The sequence below is a fragment of the Orycteropus afer genome, unplaced genomic scaffold (genome assembly GCF_000298275.1).
Source record: "Orycteropus afer afer isolate SDZICR_OR568_19922 unplaced genomic scaffold, OryAfe1.0 scaffold00344, whole genome shotgun sequence".
Classification (NCBI taxonomy): Eukaryota; Metazoa; Chordata; class Mammalia; order Tubulidentata; family Orycteropodidae; genus Orycteropus; species Orycteropus afer.
In genome coordinates, this window is record NW_006921931.1 from 1,307,373 (window position 1) to 1,327,891 (window position 20,519).

Here is a 20,519-nt window from a genome sequence, read left to right on the forward strand (position 1 = left end):
TATCCTTCCCTTCAAAGCTCAGGGGTCCAAGATTATCTTCTGTGTCTGTGTTAATTGGTTTCCCTTTTCTTTGTTGAAGAGGGTCTGTGCTTAGTCCGCCATCTTGCCGAACTCTAGTACAGTAACAGAGTGTTATGAACAGAGGGTCATGGACATATAAAGAAAGGACAAATAATTTGGTGAGGATGATTAGGAGCACAGAGGTCAAGAAATGGTTCCTGGAAGAAATATAGCACTAAATGTTAAAGGATGAGTAAAAGATAGCCAGGTGAAAGGGGCGGGTGATCCTTGGATCCTATTCTAAACTGGCAGCATGTGTAAAGGAATGGAAAGAATACAACAACAAAGTGTGTAGTGAAGGAGGGTGGAGGGAGGCTAGATACTCTTTCCTGTGGGCACAATGTAGAACAAGAGAGAATGAGAGTCCAAATGGGACAGGTAGGCAGTAAGCAGGAGTTAGATCATGAAGACTTTATCAACAGAGGACAGAGAACCAATAAAGGGTTTTAAACAGGAAAAAAAAAAGTTCAATTTACATTTATATGAAATACAAATTTTAAGGCATCTATGCAGAAGATGACAGAGACAAGAGGTGGGCAGCATGAATGGAAATGAGGAGGTAGTTCTAAAAAATACTCAAGACTTAAAAGATGAGTTCAGTTTTGGGACATGTCACATTTATGAAGTTTGAAGGACATAGAGGTGAAACAGTCTAGAAAGTAAATAGGTAATTCTGAAGTGCAGAAGTCTACAATATAGATAAGAATGAGAATTGGCACCAATAAGCTGTTAAAGCCATGAAGATAGATGAGAGCTGAAATCATCTCCTACAAGAAATCTTCAACCCAATTTGAGTTAGGTATTTATTCTAGGTGCTCCCATAACCCTCTAAATTGATCTTTTTTATGCCAATCATTATATAGTTTTATAATTACTGAATTGTCTGTCTTCTTATTTACCAAGTTCACCAGATACGTATATAAGATAGAAAGAAAAGACCAAAAGATTTTCATGGTCATTTTATCCTACAGTTTAACTGTGATTCCTGAACCCATCAATCTCTCAAAGACTAGCCTGCAAGACTGGAAACAGAGACCTCCAAGTTCCAAAGGTACAAAAGAAATGCTCTTTCTTAGCAGCAACCAGGCTGAATTAAGAGAAATTTAGGCCAAATATCTGTAAACTAGAATGGTACCAATTTAATTTTAATCACTGTGGAAAATTTCAATCACAGTGTAGTATCTGGTGACCTTGGTAAGTAAGAAGACAAACAATTCAGTAATTATAAAACTATATGATGATTGACATAAAAAAGATCAATTTAGAGGGTTATGGGAGCATCTAGAATAAATACCTAACTCAAATTGGGTTGAAGATTACTTGTAGGAGATGACTTCAGCTCTCATCTATCTTCATGGCATAAACAGCTTATTGGTGCCAATTCTCAAATTCTTATCTATATTGTAGACTTCTGCACTTCAGAATTATCTATTTACTTTCTAGACTGTTTTTCACCTGTATGTCCTTCAAACTTCATAAATGTGACATGTCCCAAAACTGAACTCATCTTTTAAGTCTTGAGTATTTTTTTTTTTTTTTAACACGAGCCACTCCTCAGAAGGAAGATGCAGCAATCTACTTCAGTAGTGAAACTGCCTCGAAAACCCAAGGAGGGGTCGCTATGAGTTGGGTATGACTCGACGGCACATAACAACAACAACAACATGCCCAGTACTGGGACTCCTTACCATTTGGGTAAAAGCGCAAATGATCTCCCGGGGGTAAAGAGAATGAATTGAGTCAAGCAGAGGCAGAAAACAAAAAGAAACTGTGGGTAAATGTTTTTCAGCTGAGAAGTATAAAGTGTATTCTCTGAAATGTAGAGGATTTATACTGGGAAGAGGGAACATGGGGCTGATTATTACAGCTGCACAAATTTATGACATATATAGGGTGAACATTTTAAATGGGAACCATAGTTCAGGGCTTTGGCATTACAAAGCCTGAACCATCAATCTCTCAAAGACCAGCCTACAATACTGGAAACAGACTTCCAAGTTCCAAAGGTACAAAAGAAATTCTCTTTCTGAGCAGCAACCAGGCTTAATTAAGAGAAATTTAGGCCAAAAATCTGTAAACTAGAATGGTACTAATTTAATTCTAATCACAGTGGAAAACACTGTAATGTCAGGGTCAGTGGCCAACGATAATTTTTATACTTTGTCTTAACATTAGCACACTAATTACTATGATTTATAATCCTTGACGACAGACCCAAACAGAAGATCTTTCTGATATCTTAGCCACACAGTTCAGAAATACTAACATACTTCACTATACAATAAATCTCTGAATTATGATTGTTTAACTTACAGACAACTCACACTTGCCATTTAACATATATAAGTTTGTACGTACTTTGAAACCATTGAACCAACCCCTAATGGCAACAATTCTTCATCATCACCTTCACCTGTTCCAAGTGCATGTTTTAAATCACTGAAAATACCTGGAGCGTTTTCTTGCACTAAAGTAAGGTTAAATAAGAACTATATGCACCTGTTGGAACTTACTTACAAATTCGACTTAAAGACAGACTTAGGCACTGATCCGTAACTTGGCAACTGCCTGACTCTAGATTCACAAAGTAATCATTAAGAAAAATTTCATTTCAAAAGCTCAAATCTGAAATCCTTGTTACCCCATCTTATTATATTATCATATTAATAATACCCTCTTACTCCTGCGTCTATTCCAATCCCTATTTCTAAAGCAGCAATTTTCTTTTATCGTAACTTCTCATTTCTGTAATTTTCTTCTTCCTCCTATATTCAATATAACAAGCATTTATTGAGTTATCCCAAAGCTAACTGTTATTAAGAAACTGTCCCTGTCTTCAAAAAGTTTATTATCTAGCAGAAGCAACAAATAATATATGTGCCAAAAAAAAATACAAATAAAATTTTTGAATAATTTCAGGTAAGACAAAGAGATAGAATAGATCACTTTCACGAGGTAACATCTAAGGCCTTAAAGGGCGGGCAAAATTTTGATCAGGAAAAAGTATAAATAGTCTTTGGTTCCAACCGAATACCTCTTCCATTCTCTTCACATTTTCACACTCCCAGCTGCTCAATTTCTGTAAATTACCTTGCTTCATTTCTTTGAGGAGATTAAAGAATCCAAGAACTCATCAAATTTCATCTTCTCCATTTGCAATTCTACTTTCAGTCCATTTCACAGGAAGATGTACACTTAATCCCTTCATTTTCTGACCACTCTCGGAAGGAAGGTTGGGCAATCCTACTTTCGTAGTGATACTGCCTCGGAAACCCAAGGAGGGGTCGCTATGAGTCAGGGCTGACTCGACGGCACACAACAACAACAACAACATTTTTAAAAAGTATATTATGAGTGAGAATGACCAAAGACCCATCCAACTCTCATGGAGAAATGCATCTCTGTAAATATGAATCGGGGCCGCCGACTCGATGGCACATAACAACAACAACAACAAATGGTAATTACTACCTGTTCTGAAGCAATATCAACCCATACACTTCTACATACAAAAAGTAGCTTAGAAGTGTCTGAGCTGTTGTCAAAATGAGACATGCTCCTATCCCCTACCACAACTCTAACTCCTTTTAGCCTAACGGTCCCACCAAGGAAATTCACACCTTCCCAAACTGATGACTATATTTTACTTAACAACATTTACAGCAAAGTTAAGATAATCCCTTCCAAATGTCACTTGGAGTAAGAGCCAAATGATACAAATCTGTGCCTGTACACTATCCCAGATCCTATATAATTAGGAATGTTTCTTTTAGCGAACTGACAGCTTCAATATTTCAATTTTTCCTCTAGGTTTTCTCATTTAAGTGACAGAATGTTTGACACCTTTGGTTTACCAGCAGTTTTCTGGTTTAAATGACTGATTTCTCACCTTCAGATAAATTTGACTCCTCTATTTTTATATCATTGTGCAGTAACAGCTTGTCTTCACATAATGCCACTGGGCTATTTTCAAAGTACATTCATTTGGTCTCCCCAAGATGTCCTAATGGGTTTCCCAGGCACCAGCTGTGAAATAATCTGTCTTCCTGGCAGTTAAAACTGCCAAAGTGCTCTCTGGGCCTTTCCTTTTGCTTCAAAGCACAGGTAATTCTTTTCCCCCTTTTGGCAGGGATTCAGTTCCAACTGGTGCATATATTATGAACATATGCCGTCAAAAGGAAAGAATTCTCTGACAGAGGAGATGGTATATAAGAAATTTAAATGACTGAGGACCTTAAAAACTATTGGGAAAACTTTCTACCTCAGTTAAAGGAATCTGGCATGATATACTCAAGAAACAAATGGGGCTTGGCTTTTAATGCTGCTGGCACACTGCAGAAGATAAAGCATCAGAGAACTAAAAATACTGAAATGACTAGGTGTGTATCTGATTTTGGCATTTATTGAACAGCAATACTTCTATGAAGTGACATTCTAGAACATCATTAAGCCATTAGCACAGATTATTAACATCTAGTTTTAGCCAAGTCATGTCCTCTATATATCACCATCATCCCAAAAAACTATATAATAGCTATCTTCATTGGTAAGAAAGTTGATCTATCCTTTTAACCACAGCTTCACTAAAAGGACTCTGCTCTTTACCCACAGAGGCTTAGTCTTATTTCTAAAGAAAAATCCTGTCGAAAATGTAAATGCCTAAAGATGTTAGTGATTATCGTCCTGTCAGTAATTTATTTGAAGGTAAATACAACAAATTCTAATTTCACAGGGGCTAAAACATCACAGGGAGCTCTGGCAGCATACTGCCTAAGGCATTTGACTGCTCACCAGAAGGCTGGTGGTTCAAACTCACCAGGCACTTCTTGGAAGAAAGGTTGGGCAATCTACTTCCATAGTGATATTGCTCAGAAACCCAAGGAGGGGTCGCTAAGAGTCGGGTCCGACTTGACGGTACATGACAACAAACCAACAACAGCAAAACATCACAGGGAGCTCTGGTGGTGTAGTGCCTAAGGCATTTGACTGCTAACCAGAAGGCTGGCAGTTCAAACCCACCAGACACTCCTTGGAAGGAAGACTGGGCAATCTACTTCCATAGAGACTGTTGTTGTTGTTATATGCCATCGAGTCGGACCCAACACATAGCGACCCCTCCTTGGGTTTCCGAGGCAGTATCACTACGGAAGTAGATTGCCCCGCCTTCCTTCTGAGGAGTGGCTGGTGCGTTTGAACCTCCACCCTTCTGGTTAGCAGTCAAGTGTCTTAGCCACTATGCTACCAGAGCTCCCAAGGAGGGGTCACTATGAATCAGGATCGACTCGATGGCATTGAGTTTTTCGGTTTTTTTTTAAACCAAAAGGTCCGCAGTTTGAACTTACCAGCTGCTCCATGAAAGAACGATAAGGCAGTTTGGTTCTGTAAAGATTTATAGCCTTCGAAACCCTACGGGGCAGTTCTACTCTGTCCCATGAGTCAGAAGACTTTGGCAGTAGGTTTGGTTTGCAATATACTTATTCCCTAGATGTTGTTGTTGTTGTTATTATGTGCCATCGAGTTGGACCCGACTCATAGCGACCCCTCCTTGGGTTTCCGAGGCAGTATCACTACGTAAGTAGATTGCCCCATCTTCCTTCCGAGGAGTGGCTGGGGGTTTGAACCACCAGCCTCCTGGTTAGCAGTCAGACTGTGTAATTAATTAGTCCCCTCATCAATCCACTTTGGAGACAGCAATTAAAGCCTGTATCCAAAGGTTAGAAAGTAATTAAAAGAATAATCACTAGTGGACCCTGTTTCAGAATGTAACTACATTACCTGTCACCAAACAAACCAAACTCACTGCCATCAAGTCAGATCTGGCTCACAGCGACCCCTACTTGGGTTTCCGAGGCAGTATCACTATGGAAGTAGATTGCCCAACCTTCCTTCCAAGGAGTGGCTGGTGGGTTTTAAACACCAGCCTTCAAATGGAGGAAAAAATAGAAGTTGTTCAGTATCTTATTTTACTTGGATCCATAATCAATGCCCATGGAAGCAACAGTCAAGAAATCAAACAATGTAATTCATTAGGTAAATGTGCTGCAAAAAACTTCTTGAAAGAACAAAGATGTCACTTTGAAAACTAAGGTGCACCTGACTCAAGCCATTCTTTTCAATAGCCTCATATGCATGTGAAGGTGGGACAGTGAATAAGAAAGCCACAGAAGAACTGATGCCATTTAATTGCGGTGCTGGGAAAGAATACTGAATATACCATGGACTGCCAGAAGAACGAAATCTGTCTTTCAGGAAGGACAGCTGGAATGCTCCTCCTTAAAAGCAAGAATGGCCAGACTTTGTCTCTCATACTTTGGTCATGCTATCAGGAGGGACCAATCCCTGAAGAAGGATATTATGCTTGGTAAAGTAGCAGGTCAGTGGAACGGGAAGACCCTCAACGAGATGGAATGACACACTGGCTGCAATAATGGGCACAAGCAAGGCAATGACTGTGAGAATGGCACAGGACAGGGCAGTGTTTTGTTCAATTATACACTGGGTCACATTGTCCACTGGGTTGCTATGAGTTGAAACCAACTTGAAGGCACCTAACAACAACAACATACACCGTATATACCTCAAAGTCAGCATGTGGAAACTGAACTCATAATCTTTCTTACAAATCTCCTCAAATTCTGGTTAACTGCACTACTTCTATAAAGCTACAATCTGGATGTTCAGAAAGACTCCTCCTTTGGTTAATAATTTGCATTGACTTGTTACAGTGGGTAGGTAAGGCAATAAACTTCCTCACTTTTCCTCACATTGCTAAAATGCCAATAATCCTGCCTACCATCATCTACTTCACCAAGAAAGCAGTAAGATATATGAAATGATATGCTGAACTGCCTGATTAAGTGATAGAATTTTAAATTCTTTCGGGTGATTAGAGGAAGGCAAGGCCCACACACATTACATCTGTTCCAGACTCAGCAAAATAGGGTCTTGATGACTCTTTCTCTCAACCTAAGAAAACTCCCAATATCTAGAAGTTGAAATTGCCATTATACTGGGGTTGGTAATAAGTTTCAGAATTTAAATGAAATTCTTCAGGATTCTGCTGTTCTGGTTATTTAGTGCTGCTCTGATGAGAATATACCACAAATGGGATGGCCTTATCAAATAGGAGTTTATTTTTACAATTTGGAGGCTTTAAGTGCAAGTTTAAAGTGCCAGTCTCTAGGGGCTGGGTGAAAGCCCCTTAACCTTGGGGTTCAGCTCTGCCTCCTGCTCCCGGCCCACTGGAGCTAGAGGCTTTTCTTCACTCAGACAGCTACTGGCTGCTGAGACTGACAAGCCCAAGGTTGACAAAGCAAAAAGCACAGTCCCAATGTTACCAAACTACACAGCACACCATTAACTCAAGACCATTGTAAGTCCCAAGGTCAGCAGAGCATGGCGGGCTGCTGAATAACGACAGAGCTACATGCAGCGTCCAGCATGCCATAAGCTAGAGACCATTCCCAAAGCTGCTTCTTATATAAGGGAAGCAAACCACATACCCAAAGCGGCTACTCAGCTGCTTGTGGTAGATCCCACCATGGAGTTGACTGCCAGTCTCATCATGGGGAATAACTCCCACCAGCTGCCCAGCCACTCAACCAGGCCCAACCAAGATGACATACAGCTTTAACTACTACAACCCCAGAGGGTTATCTGCAGAATTGAAACTATTTGCACTATAATGATTTTAATCATGTTTGTGTAATGATAATGGGATTAAAATATATATAAACGAGTGCCTATTTTCTATGTTCAAATTACAATGTGAAGTACTATGGGTGACACACAAAAAAGATTCAGTTCCTGTTCTCAGTAAGCTTATTTTGTAGTTGGAAGATATTAAATTCACACAAATACTGTGACACAAAAGCATGGAAATAAAGATCAGTGGGATAATACAAAAATTCCCAATTAAAACTAATGAAGAATAAACTTTCAGAATTTGAGAATAAATAAGAAAGCAGAAAACAAACTACAATCACAGTTAATCCAAAATAAAATATATTTTTATATTCACTGATATATATTCACAATTTTAATGTCACTGATCAAAAACCTAACTTTTATATTTTAATTACAAAGAAAATGTTGCAAAAAAGCAAAACTCTTTCTATATAACAGCACACTTAATTACCTTTACTTGGGACTGATTTTTTCACTGAGGCCACATGGTCTTCAGAAATTGCAAGCCGCCTCAATACATCAGCCAAAGCTGCCTTCAGCACAGTGATTTCATCTTCCTGTTGTTGAACTCGTAACTCAAGAGCTGACAGGCGATCTTGAACATCAGAAGTACTTGCAGCAGAAATACTATCATCTATTAAAAGTTAAAAAAGAAAAAAAATATTTTTAAGTAAACAGCTTTAAAAAGAATCCAATGACAAAGGAGAACTATACCAGATTAAATTTTTTTAAAAGATGAGGAAAGGGGAGGGTCTCTCATTTAACACATTAATTCTGTAAAGATTTTCATAGCTATTTTAACTAATTTTAAAAAAATTAAAACTAACTATGGGGAGGAAGTGGGAGGGGAGCTGTTACACTGTGGTAAATTGTAGTCAATATCATGAGACAAAGTGTATGTGAGCTGCTGTATGGAAAGTGAATTTGCTCTGTAAACTTTCACCCAAATCACAATATAAATAAATAAAAACTAATATATCTAAGGTATAATTAAAGTAATGAAAAAATTCTTCACAGTTAAAATTTCTCCATTTTTATACCATCCTCTTAGTTTTCTTATCAAAATATCCCCTAAACATATCACTTTGTAGACAGCGGGGAACTTGTAAGAGAGCAAGCTATTCAAAGCATCCTTCTAAATTACCACATCAGTATCATACTTTTCTATGAAAATAAAAGGAGTACAAATCCTTTCTTATTAATTTTTAATTTATTAATTTTACAGGATCACCTTCTGCATCAATGATAAGAAAGCACACTTTGCCTGTGCTTTCACTATTAAAATGCCCATAACATCATGTAAGACAGTGTTGTTGTTGTTATGTGCCATGGAGTTGGACCCGACTCACAGCGACCCCTCCTTGGGTTTCAGGGGTGGTATCACTACCAAGTAGATTGTCCAACCTTCCTTCCCAGGAGCAGCTAGTGGGTTTGAACTGCCAGCCTTCTGATTAGCAATCAAGCGCCTCAGGCACTACGCTACCAGACTCCCACATAAGACAGTACTGCCATGTAATTGGCAAAGGCTACTCCTTTTCTCCTCACAATGGTCCAACTGCTATTAAAACGTACTTAATATTTGCTTTAGATATAAAACAACAAAAAGACATAATACATTCCTTATTTTATTTAAATAATGTTTAGCTCTAATATAGCAATTACAAACTTTTTTCAAAGATATTATAAGGTGCTCTGGTGATATAGTGGTTAAGGCATTTGGCTGCTAACCAAAAGGTCGGGGGTTCAAACCCACCAGCCACTCCACAGAAGAACAATAAGGCTGTCTATTTCCATAAAGATTTGTTGTTGTTGTTATGTGCCATCGGGCCGGACCCGACTCATAGCGATCCCTCCTTGGGTTTCTGAAGCAGTATCACTACGGAAATAGATTGCCCCATCTTCCTTTCGAGGAGTGGCTGGTGGGTTTAAACCGCCAGCCTTCTGGTTAGCAGTCAAGTGCCTTAGGCATTACACTAGCAGAGCTCCTTCCATAAAGACTTACAACCTTGGAAACCCAATGGGGGTCACTATGAGTCAGAATTGACTTGAAGACACTGAGTTTGGTTTTTCAAAGCTACAGCACATTATTTGTTGGGTTAATAAGAATCCAAATACACAGACAAATCAACTATTATGGCAAATTCATTTTAAAATGAGGAAAATTCAGGGAGAAATAACTGACTGTAAGAAACACACTTAAAAAAAAAAAAAAAGCAGCAGCAGCAGCAGCCCTGGTGGTGTGGTGGTGTAATTAAAGCATTTGGTCACAAATCAAAACGGTGGTGGTTCAAACACACCTACCACTCTGCAGAAGAAAGATGAGGCAGTCTGTTTCTGTAAAGATTTACAGCCTTGGAACACAACAAGGATCACTATGAGTCAATAACATTGCAAAGAATGGAAATTCCAGAACACTTAATTGTCCTCATGAGGAACCTGTACATAGACCAAGAGCATATGTTAGGGTTGTATCCTTCCACCATATTTATTCAATGTGTATGCTGAGTAAATAATCCAAGAAGCTAGACTATATGAAGAATGTGATATCGTGATTAAAATGGTTGATCATCATTAACAACCTGAAATATGCAGATGACACACAACCTTACTTGCTGAAAGTGAAGATGACTTGAAGCACTTACTGATGAAGATGAAAGACCAAAGTCTTCAGTATGGATTACAACTCTAACACAAAGAAAACAAAAATCTTTACAACTGGACCAATAAACAACATTATGATAAATGGAGAAAAGACTGAAGTTGTCAGGGATTTCCTTTTACTTAGATCCACAAACAATACTCATGGCAGAGGCAGTCAAGCAATCAGATGCACTGGGCAGCAAATCTGCTGCAAAAGACCCTCAGAAGTGTTAAGGAGCAAAGACGCACCTTAAAGAAAAGACTAAGCTGTGCCTAACCCAATCCATGTTATTTTCAATTGCTTCATATGCTTGTGAAATGCTGGACAATGAATAAGGAAGACCAGAAAAGAATTAATGCCTTTGAATTTTAATGCTGACAAAGAATACTGGTAATACCACGGACTGCCAGAAGAACGAACAAATCTGTCCTGGAAGAAGTACAGTCAGAATGCTACTTAGAAGCGAGAATGTCTAGACTTTGTCTCACCTACTTTGGTCATGTTGTCAGAAGGGACCAGTCCCTGGAGAAGATTACCAAGCTTGGTAAAGTGGAGGGTCAGAGAAAAGGGGGAAGACCCTCAACAAGATTGACTGATAGAGTGGCTACAATAATGGGCTCAAGCATAGCAGAGACTGTGAGTATGGCACAGGACTGGGCAGTATTTTGTTTGTATGACACAGGGTCACTATGAGTCGGAGCTAACTCAATAGCACCTAACAACAACAGAAATACCCTCGGCTTAACACTGAAGGAATTTTTTAGATACTAACCTAATAAGAGTGGTTTGAACCAAAGTGAGAAATTTAAACTGGGTCACTCACTCAGGTAACAAGGCATAATTTGCCAATGGTATTATAATGCGATAATGTGCCACGCATCTTCTTAAAAATTCAATTTAATTCACACTTTGATGCATACACACACACACATCCTGAGCATTTAAAAACCAAAACAATCATCATTATATTGTGGAACAGTTACCAAAATCCATATTAATTAAGATTAATTATATATGCCTATAGACCTTCCAGGAATACACATATACATATTTCAGTCTTTAGAGGTATTTCAACAATATTTGTGAAGTACTGGTATGGAATGAAAAGTTGTGTTTTATGTTGAATTTAGACTTCAAATTCTAGCTCCATATTAATTAGTTGTATAATCTTAGCCAAACTACTTTATCTTTTTAAGCCTCATCTTTAAAGAGGGCTGTTATAATGAAGGTGCCTGAGACATGTTGAATAAATGCTTAACATTTAACAGCAAAGTACAAAAGGTATAACTTGAGAGCTTTGGGAAAAACTGTTACATAAAAGACAAATCTGTCCAATCCTGAAACACCTATGGAAAAGACTGGTGAGAACAGTTCAGTGTCTTACCTTAGAAGTTTCTTATATTTGAGGCCTATTTCATTTCCATGGCTGCCTACCCCAATTCTAGCTCATCCATTCTTTTTGTAAGTGTGTTAGACTATGGTCGCTATTACTTTGGACCGCCCAGGATGCTTTCTCATTTTCCTTCTTCAGGTAACAAAGTTCTTCTCTTACAAACACCACCGTTTTTCTTTGAAGTCCTATCAGGGCTGTCAATCTATGATGCCTCATTCTCTCCTCCCATACCATATGAAATGTTTTTTGCTGGTAATAAATGGTTGAATATCAGCAATTTCATATAGTTTAATTTAATACTATGGGGGTGGGGGGGGGGAGCATCGAGCTTGCAAGCTATAAACTAAGCCAAATAGAGTGCTCTCAAGTTTTTCAGGAAGGAAGGTATAGCCTATCCTTCTTAGTTCACCAGCTATGAACATGTAGGCCTAGGGTTGTCAGTGTCCAGAGTTGCAGTTCTAGTCCCCAAAGATGCAGACACTTTTACAGTGCTACCTTCAATTTTGAAAGCTAATCTAATCCCTCCCAGCTAATCATTTAACCTAAATAATTTCATTTTTGCAAGACTTCACTTTCCAGTCAAAGCTCTAAATTAAGTCAGTTAACTAGGTAAAAACCTACTGCTGTCAAGTCCATTCTGACTCCTACAGACCCCATGGGACAAAGCAAAAGTGCCCAATATGGTTGCCAAGGCCATAAATCTTTATGAATGCTGACTGCCACATCTTTCTCCCATGGAGAGGCTGATGGGTTCAAGCTGTTAATCTTCTGGGTAGCAGCCAAGCACTTTAATCACTGTACCACCGGGCTCCAACGGATATGCTGTTTTTTTTTTTTTTTTTTAAAAAAAAAAAAAAAGACATGGCGGGGACATACGCTCTCCTCTAACTTCATGAGAGGGGAGAATCACCATCAGCAGCAATACTCCAAGCTGATTCCTATGAGGCAGAAGTCAAACATACCTCTGTTCTCCAATCTTTTTATCCATTCTGACACCAACTGTCCCTCCCACTACTCTCTCCTTCTCTTCTGGGTTTGATAATTTGTTGCAGTTGCCACACAGAACTCACAGACCATACTCACCAGTATGTGGTTTATTAGGGAAATAACAGGTTACAATTCAGGATAAGAAATGAATCATGATACAGTTCTTTGATTAGGACAGCCTCTTCTTCTTGTCCTCTAGTGATGGGCCCTGCCAGGTGCCATCTAAGGCTAGTGTCACAAAGCTCTTTAGCGTCACAGTTAAGTATGCAGAGGAACCCTACTCTGACAGTAAGCCTCACCTGAAGGCGCTCAGCTTTCTAGCTCTCTGGGTCGGGAAGCATGGGTCAGTGAGTCTAGCTTTGTCAAGTGCCCAGAGGCACCTCATTCTGCCTCCCCACAAAGTAATTCAGCTTTCTCACTTTGTGGTCTGGGAAACCCACTGCACTGTCTCCCGCTGCTCTTCTGGTTCTGCTGCCTCTGCTGCCGCCATTTCTCTGCTGCTTTTTCTCGTCATCTCATTTTACAACTCTCTGTCTCTTGGGTCTAGAAAGTTGTCAGCACAGGGATCCTGGGTCCAAAGGACACGCTCATTGCTAGCTCTCTTCTTTCTTGGTGATAATGACATACCTCTTCCTGACTCTGGGATGTCTCATTTTAAGCCTAGCAAGATGGCAAAACTGATCGATTCCCTCATTAGAGTTCCATACACCTTAGTTGAGTGGACCCACCCCACAGGGTGCTATACACCTTATTTGATTAGCAAGTTGTCCAAGACCTTTGGAGGGCCACAAGCACCTTATTTGCACAGTCTCACCCAATCATTTGGTAGGAGTTGGAAGACCATGAGGAGACAAGCCCTATAAAAGTGATCCATTCCACAGCACCTTTCTCAACTGTTCTTAATGTATGTATTGTATCTTTAAATTAGTCAAAGATAAATATTTACATGATTAACATAAACACCAAATCCACTGCCATTGAGTCAATTCCAACTTATAGCAAACCCCCACCCCCCGTGGGTTTTTGAGGTGGTAAATTTTTACGAAAGTAGATCGCCCAGTCTTCCTACCATGGAGTGCCTGGTGGGTTTGAACCACCAACCTTCAGGTTAGCAGTCAAATGCCTTAGGCACTGCAGTACCAGAGCTCCTTATCATAAACACATAACCTGTTTAATTCTGTTGGGACGGCAGGAGAGCCTAGTGCAAGATTATTAGATTATAATGCTAAGCTTATAGTCCTGGGTTTTAACACCACCTTTTACCATAAGCAAGTCATTTAACTTCTATGGCCTTTGATTTAAAAAAAGATTAAAAAGTGACTACGGTTTTTATTTTAGAAAACGTGGATAGTCACAAAAAAGTCGTTCAGCTTGTGAAATTCCTACCACACCCTGCCTAGTACAGTGACAGGATGCAGTAACAATTTTTCAAAGGGCATAACAAACATAAAGTTAACTATTAACAATACCCTGTGTTTAAACTGTACCTTTCATATTTATTGTCCCATCCATCTCCTTATACTATCTATATTTTATATTTGAGGAAACAGCTTAAGAAGTTAGCTTGCCCAACGTCATCAAACTAATCTTGATACTTGAAACTCAAACACAGGCCTCTTGACTTTCAATTTAAGTGCCCCTTACTCTATTTCATACTGCATTCTCACAATAATCACACAAGGATAGAATAAATATACCCTTTCACAAAGCCATTGAAACAGTTTCAACTGTTGCACGATATAATCAGATTTTTGCTTTAAAAAAATCATTTTGTTTGCTGTGTATGAATGGACTGGACCAGGATAAGTGTAAACACAAGCAGTGTAAAAAGGTAGCTATCATAGTGACCCATGAAAGATAATAGGGGACTATGGTATGGTTATAATGTTCATAGGTCTCAACTTTCCCAGGACAAATATATCTGCTATGTCAGAATAAATATCCCAATGCTCTCTCTTTCACACTCAAGATTCCTAGTTTGGACACTCAATTACAGGGCTACTCTAGCTACGGCAAACAATGGAGGGGCAGAGGACCACAGTAATTGAGAGCTTTAAAATTCTTTAACTTTTTCTTGTCTGAAATCTTGGCTCAAACTTTTTGAGGGGCATGAATTGCTGAAAATCTGATAAAAGCTGTGGTAGAATAATGAAGGAGCTCTGGTGTTACCCTGCCTGAGTAAATTTGTTTACCTCGTAAGAGCTATGTGACTGGTTTTCTCACATGTAATTTCCTCGTGCTAATTAGTTCTCCTCAAAAGGAAGAAGGGGCAATCTACTTCCGAAGTGATACTGCCTCGGAAACCCAAGGAGGGGTCGCTAAGAGTCAGGTCCGAAGTGATACTGCCTCGGAAACCCAAGGAGGGGTCGCTAAGAGTCAGGTCCGACTCAATGGCACACAACAACACAACAATAACAATTAGTACTTCTTTCAGGCTTACTGTAATGATTAGATAAAATAATGCACAACACTATATATGGGTGAGGACTCAATAAGTTACTAAACTATATAGTGATTTTCTTTATTGCATTGTCTATTATTGCCACAAAACTGGAAATGGCCTAAACTACAACAACAAACAACAAACTACATGGATGGGGTAAAACAAACTATGTGTTCACACTATCGAGTACAACGAAGCAATTAAAAACAACAGCATAGGGACAACAGCAACTCAAAAGGATAAATGAGAAGAAGCTTAAGGAGCACTGACCTTCTGTTGTTTCTGTTGTTGTTGTTAACTGCCCTTGACTCATAGTGACCCTATACACAACAGAATGAAACACTCCTTGGTCCTGCACCATCCTTATAGCCACTGCTATGTTCCAGCCCATTGTCACAGCCGCTGTGTCAATACATCTTGTTGAGGATTTCCCTTTTCTTTACTGTCCTACTTTATCAAGTATTATGTTTTTCTCCAAGGACTGACCCCCATGATAACATGTCTAAAGTACATGAGACCAAATATCACCATCCTTGCTTCGAAGAAGCATTCTGGCTGTACCACCTCTAAGACAGATTTATTTGTTCTTCTGGCAGTCCATGGTATATTTAGTATTTTTCAACACCACCAAAATTTAAATACATTAAATCTTCTTGGGTCTTTTTTATTCATTGTTCAGCTTTCACATACATAGGAGGCAACTGAAAATACCCTGGTTTAGATCAGGTGACATTTTTGCTTTAAAGAGGTCTTCTGCAGTACATGTGCCCAATTTTTGTTTGCTTTAAAGTGTAATCCATACTGACGGTTTTGATCTTCACCAGTAAGTGTTCAAGTCCTCTTTGTTTTCAGCAAGTACGGCTATGTCATCTGCATACAGCAGGTTGTTAATAAGTGTTCTTCCAATCCTGATGCTGTGCTCTTCTTCATATGGTACAACCTCTCCAATTACTGCTCAGCATATAGACCAAATAAATATGTTCAAAGAGTAAACCCTGACACACACGTTTCCTGATCTTAAACCACACAGTATATCCCCTTGCTCTGTGTGAACAATCACCTTTTTGTCTGTGTGTAAGGGGTTTCTTAAGAATACAATTAAGTGCTCTGGATGCCCATTCTTTGCAGTGTTATCCATAATTTGTTATGATCTACAAAGTCAAATGTCTCTGCATAGTCAATAAAACACAGGTAAGCGTCTTTCTGGTATTCTCTGTTTTCAGCCAAGGTTCATATGACATCAACAATGATATTCTTCATTCCACTCCTCTTCTGAATCCAGACTGAATTTCTGGCAGTTCTCTGTTCATATGTTGTGGCAAGCATTTTTAAATTATTTCTAGCAAAATTTTACTTGTGTGTGGTCTTAAGGGTATTGTTTCATAACTTCTACATCCTGTTGGATCACTTCCAATCAGTTGGCCAAGTGTCTATCTTCCCTATTTATTGTCATATACAAGTGAGCCCTTTCAGTTTTGCACCCATTTGCTCAAAGATCTCCACGGATGGTCAATTTCTAGAGTACTGTTTTTCTCCAATGTCTTCAGTGCAGCTTGGACTTCTTCCTTCAATACCATCAGCTCATAATCATATGCTACCTCCTGAAAATGGGTGAATGTCTACCAATTCTTTTAGGTACAGTAGCTCTGTGTATTCCTTCCATCTTCTTTTGATCATTTCTATGGTGTTCAATATTAGGATCTCTGGTGGCACAGTGCCTAAGGCAACTGACTGCTAACCACAAGGCTGGCGGTTCAAGTCCACCAGCCAGCCATTCCTTGGAAGGAAGGCTGAGCAATTCACTTCTGTAGAGATACTGCCTCGGAAACCCAAGGAGGGGTCGCTATGAGTCGGGACTGACTTGACAGCAGTGAGATCAATGTTCAGTATTTTGGCCATAGAATCCTTCAATATTGTAATACAAGGTATGAAATTTTTATTCCGTTATTTCACCTTGAGAAATGCTAAGTGTGTTCTTACCTTTTAGTTTTCTAATACCAGGTCTTTGTACATTTCAATATAATATTTTACTTTGTCTTCTTGAGCTGCCCTTTGAAATCTCTTTAACTTTTACTTCATCATTTCTTCCATTTCCTTTAGCTACTCTTTATCCAATAGCAAATTTCAGTCTCTTCTGGCATCCATTTTGATCTTCGCTTTCTTTACTGTCTTTTTAATGACTCTTTTCTTCTTCATGCATGATGTTCTTGATGTCATCCCACAACCTGCCTGATTCACATCCATCAGTGTTCAATGTGTCAAAGCTATTCTCAAAACAGTCTCTCTAAATTCACAAAGTATAGTGAAGGCTATACTTTGGCTCTCATAGACTTGTTTTAATTTTCTTCAGCTTCAAGTGGAACTTGATTATGACCAAGTGATGATATGTTCCATAGTTGTCCCCTGGCCTTGTTCTAACTAATGATGAGTTTCCCCGTCATCTCTTTCCATGGATATAGATTTGATTCCTGTGTATTATTCCATCAGGTGAGGGCCACGTATACACCAAATAATAAAACAAACCCACTGCTTAGAGTCAATTCTGATTCATGGCTACTCTATAGGACAAAACAGAACTGCCCCACTGGCTTTCCAAGGCTGTAAACCTTTAAGGAAGCAGACTGCCACATGTTTCTCACACTGAGTGGATGTCTGGTTTGAACTGCTGATCTTTCAGTTAGCAGTCGAGTGCTTTAACCAGTATGCCACTAAAATTCTCCACATACATAGTTGCCATTATGTTGCTGATAAAAAATATTTCCAGGATCACTGGTCTTGCAAAATTTTTATCATGTGATCTCTAGTGTCCTTTCTATCACCAAGGCTGTATTTTCCAACTACTATCCTTCCTCATTGTTTCTAACTTTCACATTCTAATCACCAATTATTACCAATGCATCGTGACAGCATGTTTGAGCAATTTCAGACAGCAGAAAATAGTTTAAAAAAAAAAAAAAAGTTCAATTTTGTTAGTATCTTCAGTTGTGTTAATATGGTAAAATAGTTTGGAAAAGGTTGAGAAATGTGGCACAATTTGAAGAATGTAACCAATGTCAATGAATTGTACAGGCAGAAATTGCTGGCATGATATGTTTTGTTGTGGATATTTTTATCAATAAAAAAACTGAGGTATGTCTGTAACTAAAATTTGGAAATATCTACAGGACAATTTAAGTGGAATAAGCTAATGCAAAACCATAAACTGAATAAATGAATAAGTCATTAAAACTTACACCAAAACCATACTTAGAAAATAAGCATACAGAAAAACTACGTATTTATATGTGTATATAAATATAAATCTAGAAAAAGATCTGGAAGTTCACACATTAAATTGGCTGTTGGTTTATCTCTGGTTAGGTGAAAGAGATTAGAAGATTGAGGTGGGGGTAAATAAAACTTTTACTTTTAGTCTCAGTATTTCTGTATTGTTTGAATTTCAAAATGAAAATTGTGTGTGACTTACATATTTTGTTTAAGCTAAAATGTGTTTCTTCTTAAGCTTCATTTCTTCATTACCACGGTTGGCTCTTATTTATTTTTCTCCCTCTCAAAATAGTTTCTCATTTTGAGGTCTAAAATATAAACTATAAATGAACTCTCAGGGATTCTCAACCTCATTGGGTGAGGGGGGAAAAGAGAAAAAGGAGGTCTAAAAAACTCTTTTTTAAAAAGACCTCCTTTTTCTCTTCCCCTCCCCCATCCCAATAAGACTGAGAATCCTTGAGAGTTCATTTATAGTGTATATTTTAACCCTCAAAGCCAGAAACTATTTGCAGAGGGAGAAAAATAAATAAGGGACAACTGTAGTATAAGAAAAAGGAACTGGGAGTTCTGGTAAGATGGTGGAATAGGCAGAAAGACTACACAGACCCTCTTCAACAAAGAAAAGGGTAACCAATTAACATAGATACAGAAGATAATCCTGGACCCCTGAGCCTTGAAGGAAAGGATATATAAGTGGACTAAACTACAACTACCAGAAGAATTTGCATGAAAACACCAAAAAAGGAGACTATGGAACTGTGGTCTGGCAGTGATCCTGATAGCACAGACAGCTTAGATATTGTTGAGTGGTGGTAGGACCTAAGAATTAACCTAAAAATTGGCCCTGGGACTGCATGGAGGACTCCTCTGGTGGCTGAGAAATAAAAGGGGAAGCAGCAAAGAGGAAGGCAGGCTGAGCTGTGGGCTTTTGTCTGTCCAGAGGGTGCAGCCATTTTGAATGTTTACAAGCAGCCTGACCATTTTGGATTTTTAAAGCAACAGTGTTCTCCCAGATTCCAGGGACTTAAGAACAGGCTCCAATTGCCAGGAACTCCAAGGACATTCCAGACCTGGATGACTGGAAAGGTGTGATATTGCCCCTGTACTCTTATACTCCTCACCCTCTTGGTGAACGGAGGTGCAGCCATACCTCACTCCCACCCACTTTCCGAGCTGGTAGGAATTCCATCCCACTATGTGTGCTCAGATAGAACCTGGGTGCCCTGACACGACTTTGTATTTTCTGTTTTTAGTTTGTCTTTGCCTGTTTTAAAACTACTATTATTATTATTAGTCTTTTTAGCATTATTCTTTATTCTTCCCCTCCCAGGTTCTAGGTTTCAGCTTTTTTTCTTTTCCTTGTTATTGGTTGCAATTTTTTTTTTTTTTTCTTTCTCGTGGTTAACCCTGTTCCTTGTTTTTATTTTTATGTTTTTCCCATTTTTTTTCTTGATTATTCTCCTTCTCTACCTTTTTTCTCTTATTGCCCTCTCCCCAGATATTGCAAGGTGTTTTTTCGTCTTCTTCTGTTGGTTTCTTTTAACATGTGATTACACGGTGTGGTTTTCTGTAGATTTGCTTTTACTTTTATGATGGTTATTCAATTGTTATTTTTGTCTAACTGAGTGGAAGACAGCAACAGTCCCCATAAGACACAACTACACTCATACCTCCTGCAGCTTCACTTGATGAACTAGAGCCAACACTTCCTTCTCCACCGACGGGCCAATGATACATAACAACCACGAATACCCTGAGACACCCTTGGCTGCTCTTCACAAACACTTAACAGAGATCTAAATACAACAACGCTACGATGTCTTGGAGACAACAGACCATCACAGTCCACACAAAAAAGCAAGATAAAGTGGTAGAAACAAGGGAGCAGGATACAGACCCAGAACATATCCCTGAGGAAGAAGCAGCATTGGAACTCTCTGGTAAGGAATTCAAAAGAATTATCTTCAAAGGATTGAGACACAGATCAAGGAAAACATAGATAAAACCCTAGAAGAACTTTAAAAGAAAATACAACAAGATGA

At 38.8% G+C, this 20,519-nt stretch overlaps 1 protein-coding gene across 1 annotated transcript in view; it reads right to left on the reverse strand.

Moving 5' to 3' along the window:
• EML4 (EMAP like 4) overlaps nt 1–13,281 on the reverse strand; it is a 123,505-nt gene extending 110,224 nt beyond the window's left edge. Inside the window, exons 1-3 of the mRNA XM_042782495.1 lie at nt 13,187–13,281; nt 12,657–12,718; nt 8,198–8,380 (exon numbers count right to left, since the gene is read on the reverse strand). Coding sequence (XP_042638429.1) covers nt 8,198–8,380; nt 12,657–12,718; nt 13,187–13,281 — 340 coding nt within the window. The remainder of the gene's footprint in view (nt 1–8,197; nt 8,381–12,656; nt 12,719–13,186) is intronic.
• Nucleotides 13,282–20,519: the final 7,238 nt, after the last annotated feature.